This window comes from Sphaerodactylus townsendi, linkage group LG01 (genome assembly GCF_021028975.2).
Source record: "Sphaerodactylus townsendi isolate TG3544 linkage group LG01, MPM_Stown_v2.3, whole genome shotgun sequence".
Classification (NCBI taxonomy): domain Eukaryota; kingdom Metazoa; phylum Chordata; class Lepidosauria; order Squamata; family Sphaerodactylidae; genus Sphaerodactylus; species Sphaerodactylus townsendi.
In genome coordinates, this window is record NC_059425.1 from 101,692,165 (window position 1) to 101,704,201 (window position 12,037).

Genomic DNA, 12,037 nt, shown 5'->3' on the forward strand with positions numbered 1-12,037 from the left:
CTTAATTTTTGATATTATGAATTTCCAAATATACGTTTTTGCAATACTTTGCAAATTCTTGCCCAGAACTCATTCTGTCATGAAAATATGCATCTTCATGTAATACTTTCAAATACCTACTCCCAACTGCATATGCATGTAATCACTTACCTCCATTTCCTTATGTATATGCAAAATTAAGCGTTAACTGACAACTATCCAGAGCCTAAATAAAGCTCTTGCTTCTCCAGGCTCTCATTTACAATACATTAAGGTTTGTTTCACCAGCAACTTCTGCCACCACACCCATACCACATTAATTCATACTTGAATTCGTTAAAATTGGTCCTGGCTCTTCCATGGTCAGTGTTATTTAACACAGCAAACTGATCCATCCATCCACCCCACGTTCACTTGTAATGTATTTCAAATGCATATTATTCGACCTACCCCACAGACATGGGGCTGAACCAAGTCACAGATTTTAAGAGCTGTAAAATCTAGTTTTCCTGTCACGCTATAAACAGAGAAATGATAACTTGCACATACCAGAACAAGATCTCGACCTCACAGGACAAACAGAATAGCAACGTTATGCAGAATAGCAATGTATCCAGAGTTACTCCAGTCTACACCCATTGAAATTAATAGGCTTAGACTGGAATAACTCTTTTTAGGATTGCCCTAAACACCTACCATAAATTAAAGATAGCAAATTATTTTATAAATAAATCAAAATGCACAATTCTGTTACCCACAAGAAAAGCCACAGGGAGGAAAATAAGCATACAAGAATGTGTGGAGAACATTTTATGGGCACCAAGTTAAGAAGTCAGTGTTCCTAGTTAGCAGTATGGCACAAGTCATTTAGCTGTTAAAGCCTTCCAAGCCTCTTCAGATAGTTTCAGGGGCCTTCCAACAGAAACCTTAAAGCTTCCTGGCAAACCTGGTTCATGCACAATTCTAAATGCCTTAGGAAACTTGCCCTTCACTCCAGGACTTTGTTTAGAGGAATGACTTCCTTCCCACCTCTTTAGCTGTCACATAATTCCATATCTTGGAATATTCCAGAAATACAAATTCACAACTCACAGAAATTCAGGTATCAGTGCTGTTCTGATCCAAAAAACCTAAAATTCTGGAAGAAATCTATCAGAAAAGCATAAACAATGCTATAACCAAAATACAAGGTATACAGATTTATTGGGTTCAATTAAGATCAGTGCTGCAAGTTATTTTTTAAGGCTGTTTCCAACACAGGTTATTTGCTCAAGGTTCATATGGTAGTACAGCAGGTAATTTTTCTTTCTTAATTATTTATCTTCTTCATAGTCTGCCTTTCTTGCTTGAACTCAAGGGACATTACACAGTGAGCTTCAATACAACTGACAGATGGGCCATTCAATAAACAATGCAATAGCATTCGGCTTGTAGACCCCATCAGAAGTCTAAAAACCAGAAATTAAATAAAATTAACATGGCACATTAAATAATGCAAACTTATATAGTAGGGTGCTAGTTTCAGCAAGCAACACACAGTAGTACAGACCACAGTCCCTAATAATTGTCTAAGTAGCTTTGTGAATCATTAAATCCATTGCAACCCTTGAGTAATTTAGTTTTGCATAGTTTGCAGAAAGCCCTAAGAGTGGGAGTCTTCCTGGCCTCTCAAGCAAGCTATTCCATGGGGGTGGGGGCCACAGTGGAGAAGGCACATGAATTGGCAGTTGTTGATCTTGCTCATCTGCAGGTTGGCAAAGCTGTCATGGCAGAACGCAGGAGAAACAGTCTCGCAGATATGAGGATCCAAGGCCATGAAGAGCTTTGTATGTAATAACTGATACCCTTAAATTGAGCCCAGTAATTGATGGGCAACCAGTGAAATGCTTGCAGGATGGGAGTAATATGCATGCTCCATCTAGCTCCCAATAATACCTGAGTTGTGGCACTCTGTGCCAACTGGAGTTTTTGAATATATTCTGAAGGGAGACAGTGCATTGCAGTAATCTAGTCCTGATGTTACTGCGGAGTGGATACAGGTGGCCAAATCAGCCATATCAAGATAAGAGGCCATATTTCAGGCTGAGTCAGAAGAAAGCCTTTTTAGCAACTGCATTAACTTGCTTCCCCAGTAATAAAGTTGGATCCAGTATAACCTCAAGGCTCTTAGCTGACTCAGCAAAGGTCAGCTGAATTCCATCACAGGTGGGAGCACAATGTCCTTCAATGTCCTTCCCTGCCTTCTCAGTCAGCATCCCTTCAGTATTTTACAGGGCTGAGTTTCCATTTGTTTGCTCTTAGCCAGTTTACCAGAACAGCCAGGCAGTTATTCAGCACCCCTACCATATCACCAGGGAATCTGGATGATGATACATAGAGCTTGGTATCATTCATATATTCAGATATTCAGCACCAAAGCTATGAATGACTGATCCCCAAGGCTTTACATTTGAATTGAAAAGCATGGGAGATAGGATTGTGCCCTGTGGAACTCTGCAGGATAGGTTCCACACTGATGACAACTGATCTCCCACAGCTAGGGTTGCTAGATCCCTCCCCAGGTGCAGGGGATTCCCTGCTTTGGAGGCCTTTCCCCCAGCATTGTCCAGCTGGCTGGTGGAAGTCTAACCAGGCTTAAAATGAGGCCTAGACCTCAATGTCATCGGCATGATGATATCACACAGCCAATGATGGTGATGTTCTCATATGTGGGCAAAACTCTATGGCAAAGACAGCTTTTAACACAGAGTTTTGCCCAAATACCAGAGTGTCTGCTTCATCATCGTCAACATCACTTCCAGAAGTGAACTCATCACACTGGCGATGACGAGGTCTAGGTTTCATTGAATCCTGGTAAAAGCCCCCCAACCCCTCCCCTGCGGTTGGCCAGGGGGACCCCATAACCCTGCCCACAACTATCCTTTGAGTTCAATCTGTGAGGAATTATTTGAATCAGTTTATTCTCTAACATCATGGTGAATCTGTGCACGTCCCAGGATTTCCCTAGCTTTTCTCTAGTCTTTCCCAAACCTATTTTGCTGTGAAGTTTTGCACCATCGTAAGAAAGAATTTTCCCAGTCTTGCCCACAAAGCAGCCGTTTGCTCTGACCCTGTTCCCACAGCAGCTGCCAAGCTTTTTTGAGTTTTTTTGAATTATCAAGTTAACATTATTATCCCTATATAATGTTATAACAGTCTTTATCGGGTCCTCTGAATTCCTACTTTTTTTAAAAAAAGTATCTAGTTTCTTTCATTGTGGAGATATATGGAGAAAAGATATATCCTTGCAATGAAAAGGGCTAGGGTTAAAAAAAATGAAAAGCTCTGAGTTCAGAGAAACTAAAAACCATTACTATAAAGATATTCAACTGATTGTTTAAAAAAAGAACTTGAACTTCCATAGCAAGGAGAATAGCTCAAGAGACTGAGGCAGAGAAAACTGCCATATGGAAGCCCCACTGATGTGCTATATCAGCAGCCACAAGTTCAACACAGAAATGACAGAAGCATGTCCTGATGTGAAAAATACTCTCATTTGTTATGTAAAGTGTGGATTGTACCACTACATACTATGCTTATAAGATTCATGTCATAGTGACAGAAATAGGTTACATTTGTTTAATCCCCAGTTCTCATTTATTTTTTTAAAAATGCCAGTTTTTAAAAAGTGTTCAAATGGTTATTATCTCAAAACAAATCAATCTACATCAATAAGCAAGTGGAAGCCAGCAAGAATTGACAAGAGTTTTCAAAATTGTTTAGAGGGGTCAGCTGATTCCTGCTACTCTTGCTTCAGAGAATCTGAAGCCCAGAGTATCTTCTACTGGCATGGCCCCTAGCACTCAGTATGATACAGCTGGCAGATTATTTCCAGTAATGTTTTAAATGTTAGTTACAGTTGTTAATATTAGCCAATAAAGCAACTTTGCATTTAAGAAACAAGCTTTCCAAAGTAATCATCTGTAAAGCCACTGTTCTGGGGCCTCAAGCTGCCCATACACTGAATAGATAAAAGACTGAAATCAGTAAAAAAAAAAAAAAAGTTCTGAGTAGGCAAATGTAACCAAGCTGCAATTAAGTTTTTCAGCTACCCCAAAACAAAAGTGTTTGAATCACATCCTTATTTTATACAAAACTGAAACAGATATTATCTTGTAGATAACAGAAAACAGTGAATTCAAAGCAAAAGAAGACATTTTGTTTCAAAACACCAGTGTAGAACCAACCTTCCCCTAACTCAAGAGGCTATTCCATTGGAAGAAGAGCCCATTTAGTTGGAGCAAGGCTCAAAATTTCAATCAGTGGAGTGGTAGGATCCATCCCACTGACAGCTCTATGAATTAGAGACAATGTGCACAGAATTATAAATATATCATCATATGAAAATGCATACAAACCACAGCAATTCACACGGATCATAAAGTGCAAAGTGGCTCTCCAGATTCTTCCAAAGGGACACTGCACATCAAGAGCAGACTTACACATAAAAGTGGCTTACAGTGAACTAGACCATTGGTCCATTAAGATCACTACTGTCTACTCAGATTGGCTGAAGTTCTCAAAGGTCTCAGGTACAGAATTTTTACTGCCTGGTCCTTTTTAACTGGAGATGGTGGAATAGAACCTGGAGCCTTCTGCATACCAATCAGAGGTTCTTCCACTGACCCACAGCCCCACCCCTGAATACTTAAATACTAAATAAAGAGCAGTGACCAAGTATGATACCCTAAAAGTAGAAACAAAAGACAGACATTTTTATTCAGAATAGAATGACTGTTTTACTACCACATGTGTTGCAGAGTGAATAAAGTAACACTCAAAGGGAACACTAAATATCCTGCAATAACGCAATTCATTTATTCTCGAAAACAAAGCATAACCTCACTTTTAAGATTACTGGTACTGATGCCACTAAACCCACAACAGATCCCTGATTTTAGAAGACAACCACAGTACTATTGTAAACTGATGAAACTGCAAGAAAAAAACTTGATCTGCCTACTAGATGGTGCAAATTTATACAAGAAGGAAATTCAAAGACACTGAAGCTTTAGTTTCAAGAACAACAAGTATCCATTTTTTCTGAATGAGAAGACAGCATAGACTACAAGGAGGACAGTCAAGATCACTTTGCAAAGCATCTGGAAGGTCTCATTTCTGCAACTATTAGTATAATGGAGGAACCCTAGAAAGGAAGATAAAATGTGAGACCTCACTCGCCAAATTAAATTTCCTCTTGGCTGCAAATTGGGATTGAGTGGGAAGATCAAAAAGACTGCATCCCTCATGAATACTTTGTTTAATCCACACATGGAATCTACGGTCATCGTCACCACCAACAAAGGGAAACAGCAGTGTTTGATGTACTTATTTATTCATGTGATGATGCATTACTCAATGACAGCTTACATACTGGGACGAATATGAACTCTATTTGCTTAATACTCTCACCCAGTTCTGCCAATCAGATATAGTACTAGTAGTTCTCATCTTCTATCAAAATCCCTTACAGTGTGAGTTGTTAAGACTAAGACCTACTGATGAAAGTAGCCGTAGACTTTGCCCCAAAATCAGAACCAAGGACTCTGTGAATAACTAGAATTTTAATTTTTGACCTGCCATACCTTTTTTTACTTGCAACTAACACAACAAATAATTTCATCACTCCAGTATATATAAGGGGGGGGGGGGGGGGAAATGCAACAACCAAAATTAATCTATGTAAATTAAAGGTTAATTCTTTGTAAGTGAAAGGTCAATTCAGATAAAGTGGAAAGACTACTTTGGGGCTTACTGGAAGAGTTCTTGGAACTTGCTGGTGGAAGTAGTCTTTCTCCATCTCATACTTTCACCAGCAGCCTGACATTTGCTCCAAAACATCTGTGGATTAAAAGAGTCTTGCAAGCAAAATGTGCACAGAACGAAGAAAATCAAATATTTTTTCATTCTTTTCCTTACAGTTTGCAACTTCAGAAGAGAAGAAAAGAGGCATTTTTACTTGATTTCACCACCCTATCCCACCCTGCAGAACATTCTGCTTGCAAGACTCTGTCAGTCATCAAAGGGGAGTTTTAGAGAAAATGGCACAATACTTGGGGAAAGGGAGTGATCTAGCTTGCCAACACTTTCCACAAACTGTTCTAGTAAATCCAACCTGCTGTGGCTGAGGTTGCTTCTGAGGATTATGCTGGGTGTTGGACAGAAAATTCAACAAAACAGATCCCCAAACTATAGAATATCAGCATGAAGCATAAGAATTTTAGAAAAGTGCTAAAATATACAAATTTGTGAAACAGGGATTCCGATGTGTACAGCAACAAATAGATTTAGGCACAACCAGGTGGCCATCCCGCTACTGCAACTGGAAGAGTTCTTGGAAGGAGCTGATGGAAGAACTACCCTTTAAACAGGCTAGTTACAAAGTTTTAAAAACTGCTTGGGGGAAAAAAATACACACTGTATTTTTCCCCCATGTGGAGAATAGAGCAATCCATCTGGAACTTATTTCAGATTAAGACGTTAAAGGTGAATCCTGCTCATGTGGTCCAGCAATAACCACTGAACTTAGTAAGAACTTACTGCTGTATAGACTTGCATAGGAATGTGCCGAATGTTTTTTTCAGTTGGCATTGAGCAACTTTGTTGTTTCATGAAGATTCTTTTTAAAATCACATATTCAGATCATGCTCAGAACTTTAGGAAAACTGATGAAGATTTCAGAGGCATTTGGGTGCCAGATGTACAAGAAGTCCACATAGAGAAAGCAGCTTGATTCCACGCACGTAAGGTAAAATAGGTTTTATCTTCTACCAAAAAATAAAAAAGACACAAGGAAGAACTGCTGTGTCACTTGAAGTGCTTGATGCACCTTCATTTATGAGTCAGTTATGGATCACTTATGGAGCAAACCAACAATCCTAGCTTTCTGAAATACACTGCTGTGAAAAAGTCCACTCATCATGTTCTGAGGAAGTCTATTCAAGTACATATAACGACTACTTGCAATTGACAGGATTTTGTTTCTTCATAGGAAAGCTACCAGACAAAAGCAGAAGGTAAAATGGAAGGAGATTTTTATTGCAAATATCAGGAAGTACTGCAAGTGAAATAAGAAAATTTCATATTGCACAGTTGTTACAGATAGTTTTTGTGGTTATTGAATAGCAAACAAAGGAAGATTATGTTTAAGAAGCTAAATTTGATCGTCATCATTTGTGATGCCAGTTCTAAGACCTTAGGCTACTATGACAGGAAGTGGGCAGATGAGCATGCACAGTTAAATACATGCCTACAGTGCAGCAGCCTGAAACATAGGAAAATGTTTTGATCATTCGAAGCAGTCTTTAGCCTTGTATTTAGAAAAGGGGAGGATTCTAGGAACCAAAGTGTTTTCCTTCAACTTTGGCTGTCACCCACTCCCTTATTTTAGGGATCTGGATAAATGAAGGAAAACAGCTACACCAAGTCCAGTCTTTCTTCAGAGTTATAAGACTTTTTGCAGAAAGTTCTCGACAGATTCTTATTCTGCTCTACTGTGTGCTCCTTCTTATTTTAGTAGTGTAGCTGCGATGTCAGCAACCCTTTCCATTACTTACACAAAACAATCTCAAAACTGAACATGATCTTTTACTACATGTCATTTAAGTGAACTTGGAAAACACAGAGCAATACTGTCCAAAGATACAAAACTATTTTTCCACATATGTAGATAGTAATCAAGCTTACTTATTCCTGTGACACCTATTAGTACAGTTCTTCTGCTGTGGTTAGAGCAAACAATAAACACAAACTGCTATAAGGTGCCTAGGCTTGCTAATATCAATGGCTGGTTGAAACGTAACACTTTGTGGGTTCACCAAATGGAGCAAAGTATAATAATAAGCAGAGCATACAGAGCATTTCAAGGCAGCAGAGCTCACAACAAACAGGTTATGAGTTGCCTCACTTTCCCCTCTGAATGCTGATCCACACCAATTCTCCCTTTAATGATAAACCATTTGTATTTCAGTCATATGTTGCAATGGCCCCAACCTGAATGGCCCAGGCTAGACTGGTGTTGTCAGATCTCCGAAGCTAAGCAGGGTCAGCCCTCATTAGCATTTGGATCAGAGACCACTAAAGAATTCCAGGGTCACTGTGAAGGCAATGGCAAACCATCTCCTTCCATCTCTTCCCTGGAAAACATCATAGGGTTGCCACGAGTTGGCTGTCATTGGACGGACCTTTACACACACACTCTTCAGTCAGCCTGCCTCTAGAAGGGAATGAATTCCCTTGCAATGAAAATAATGATAAAAAAAGAGAAAATCCTGCAAACCAGGCTTAAATAAGAAGTGCTTTGAACTGCACTCAAGCAACAACTCTAGCACATCAACCACTCCTCAGGACAGAAACTTTTTTTAAAAAAATGGTAAATGTACCTTTTGCCAGAGTAAACAAGGAGAAACAGATGCTAATATATATAAGGAGATGTAGATGTGTACCCATGACAATCATAACATGGCAACTGACAAGTCTCAGAATCAAATACCAGTCTCAACAAAAGCACGTTTTAACATCTACATCTCCTGCTAGATGCATAGTCCCATTCTACTCATGTTTACTTAATTCTATTTGAACAGGTTTTATATTCAGGAAAATCTGCATACAATTGCAAACTGTGTAATTTGCAGGTGTTGTCACAAGAGAAAAGAGTATTACTGTACATTATCTCCTTTAACTTTATTCCATATCTCCAAATGAATTGCTCTTGTTATAACTAACTGCCAGCTTCTACTGACCAAATACCACCTTTTATTAGACAACTCTCAAACAAATAATGTCTATACATAAACTTACCTATACATTTTCCTACTATATCAGCCAGTCAAATATAAACATTACCTTATACCTTTATAGATATAGTTAAATGAACAGAAAATAGAGCAAGGGTCACAATTATTCCTACAGTTTCAAACAACTTGAAAATGAACATTTCAGGAGTACTAGTAGCAGCACCAATTATATTTCTATTCTTTCAAATTCAGCCTACAGTTTAGATATTTTTAAATACATCAGGTTACTACATAAACTACACAATGTTTACTATTATTTTCAACATTCATAAAGGCCCACATGCACACAGTCTATTTCATTTTTGTACAACAGTAGCAATAAACAGCATTAATGAAGTCATGTTTTACTTTTAAAAAATCATCCTAAAATGATCTGTAACAACAACTGCTTAGCCAAATGCATAATAGAAACTCTGCTTTCTCTTAAACACAAACTAATTTCAAATTATGTTTCTATTTATGTTTTTAAAAAATGTTGTGCAGACATTGTTCTGTAGTAGAAGCATTTGTTCAAAACAAACAACAATGACAGCATTATAAAATAATAGCATAACCTGACCAGATTATCCCCCTAAAAATACAGCTTCAGTCAGGGGGAAAAAACCCAGAATGATTTCCCAGAATATCATATTATACATAGACATTACAGAAATACATACAAAAGTGCAAGCCTTTTCTCTTTTCCCACTCAAATGCATACCTGAGTTCCAGAGTGTTTCCATCACAGTAACTCCAGTACTTTGAAGTAGCCAAGCACCATCTACTTAGTAATTTGATTTTTAGAACATAACAAAAAAGGATACAGCCTTAAAGCTCCCGTCTGAGTCCCAAAGGCCAGTATCTTCTGAACAGGATCAAAAGCTAAGGACGAAGGCTGGTAAGGGAAACCATGGCGTACAGTCTGGCAAGTCAGAACAGTAAAGCAAGGGTGATCAGGCAGCAGGTAAAAAATAAAATCAAGACAGCATATTAGGGAAAAGGGATTTCATGTACATTTCAATCAAGTTTTTCAAGGGAATGTCCAACTTTAAATTGGGTTATTGGAGAAATCACTGGATGTAGAATTTATTGAAACATCAATGAAAGTGAAAATGCTAAATGAAACCTCGATGATTATTTGTGAACATCTGAACAATCTATCCATTTACCTCTCACATTTAATGAATTTCTAGCCTCATCTGCAACTTTTTAACCATAAATAGCTGTGGTCAGAATATGTGAATTAAAATCCAAGACAGTCACTAGAAATTTTGATGATGCAACCAGTCCTGTAAATTAAATGACCACTAATTATTAAAATGGCTCTTCAGAGAGCCACTGCTGTTGCTCTGAAGCAGGCCGTGGATGATGTAAACCTGCTACTCCATGGCAGCTTTCAAGAAACCTCTTATACACACAGTATTCTGGAACTATGAACTGGAATGGCAGCCTTTCTTGTAAAATGTGAGTCACAAAATTCAACAAGACAAATCTAGCCACCTAATTTTGATCTCAGGTGTACCTTAGAGAAATACATGCCTAATTCATTAGAATTGTGACATTAGAAATATATGTAACATTAGAACTATGACATTAGAAACATAAGGCAAAACCCCACATATAAACCAGCTTATTTTGACAAAACACAAGGGTCATACCCTAATCTTCAATTATTTTAACTAATACAGATGGGCAGTATCTGTATTAATATTAGACAATAAGGATGTCTATAAGACAATAAGGACCTTTCCACTCTCAGCTATTTACAGAAACTGGAAATCCACAAGCAGGTCAAGCTGAGTTTAGGCCACAGGTGTACAGGTAGAGATGAGAATCAACATGCACATCATTCTGCATTTCAACTTGGCACAGCTGATGCATTAATTCGCTGCATCATCCTTTTGGAATTTATTATTTGACTGCATTGATTGCATTTCATCTAAATATGAACATATTCTTATAAAGTGCTCCTTTCACTTGTGCACCCCATCCTAATAATGTATTCCTAATGTTTATTTTGTTAAGTGAAGGGGGGAGGATACACGCTCACAGAAAGCCCACACCACCAAAAAAATAAATAAATGAGGAAGCTCCCTGATCCTATCAAAATCGGATTTTGTCAATGTTCAGTTCATCACCGTCTTCACATAATTCAGCCCCGCCCCCCGCAAAATATATCATGAAACATCCTCTAATGCAAAGATAACGATCGTTTAGGTTTGTTTAAAAAAAAAAGCCGTTGCTACTAATAAAAGCCCAGAGTCCTTTACAGCGTCATCAGTAGCTACCGCTTAGCCCAAAAATTGGAAAGGGGGGAGGGGAGGAGAGGGACTAGGAGAATTGACAGCTTTAAAAGCCTAGAAGTCTAGAGCCTGCAGAACCCATCATGGCTACATCATCACCATCTCCTCCCTGAACCCCCCCTCCCCTCCCCTCTTCTTCCCAACCGGCTGCAGCATATTCACCTTGCAGAGCTGGAAATGCTCAGACTGGAGGGTCTCGGGGATCTCGTTTTCCCGGGTCGCCGCCTGCTGTTGTTGCGAGGAGGAGGAAGCCGAAGAAGACGACGACGACGCGCCCGCCGTCAGGCCGTCCAGCACCTTCCTAATGTTAAATTTCCTCATGGTCTCCTCGGAGGCGCCCCCTGCTCTTCTACCCCCCCTTCCTCCTCCTCCTCCTCCTCCTCCTCCCCCCTCCCCACCCCCCTCTTGCCGTGGCTCCGACCCGCGCCCCCGCTCACACACACCTCCAGCAAACCTCGGCAGAGTCAGGGAAGGGGGCTGGCGAGGCAGGGCGTGTGCGCGGTCGCGGGCGGGGGGAGAGAAAGTACCCCCCTTCCCTCCTCATCCAAAAATGACGACTAAAAAGAAAAATAGCAGTACTCAATTAGCGAGAGGCGGCCAGGCAACTTGGAGAGCCCTTATTGTCAGGTGAGGGAGGGAGTGGACCTTCGAAAGGAAGAGGAAAGAGCCTGGCAGGAAAAGGGAGGAGGGAGCAAGAAGTAAATAAATATACGGGGAGATTCAACGCAACAGCAGCAGCGCCGCTTCCTCCTTTTCCTGACTCCCCGCTCAGCCCAGGCGGAGGGACCTTTAGCCCTGGCAAAAACCCCACCAGGCAGGCCTCGAGCAACCTCTCCCGGGCTCCTGCGAGCGTTTCCTTCCCTGCCTCGCTGCGTCTCTCGGCCGAGCCCTCCTTCTTGCCCCTGGAGGGGCCGGCTCCGGCCCCGGCTCAGGCCCGACCCT

The 12,037-nt window shown here is 40.1% G+C and overlaps 1 protein-coding gene across 2 annotated transcripts in view; it reads right to left on the bottom strand.

The window, feature by feature from the left end:
* STXBP5 (syntaxin binding protein 5) overlaps positions 1 to 11,473 on the bottom strand; it is a 148,675-nt gene extending 137,202 nt beyond the window's left edge. Inside the window, exons 1-2 of one of the 2 annotated variants that reach the window (XM_048489122.1) lie at positions 11,258 to 11,473; positions 9,617 to 9,714 (exon numbers count right to left, since the gene is read on the bottom strand). In XM_048489122.1, coding sequence (XP_048345079.1) covers positions 9,617 to 9,714; positions 11,258 to 11,416 — 257 coding nt within the window. In that variant the 5' untranslated portion in view covers positions 11,417 to 11,473. The remainder of the gene's footprint in view (positions 1 to 9,616; positions 9,715 to 11,257) is intronic. The other variant, XM_048489132.1, reaches the window with a different exon arrangement.
* Between the last annotated feature and the right edge of the window lie 564 nt (positions 11,474 to 12,037).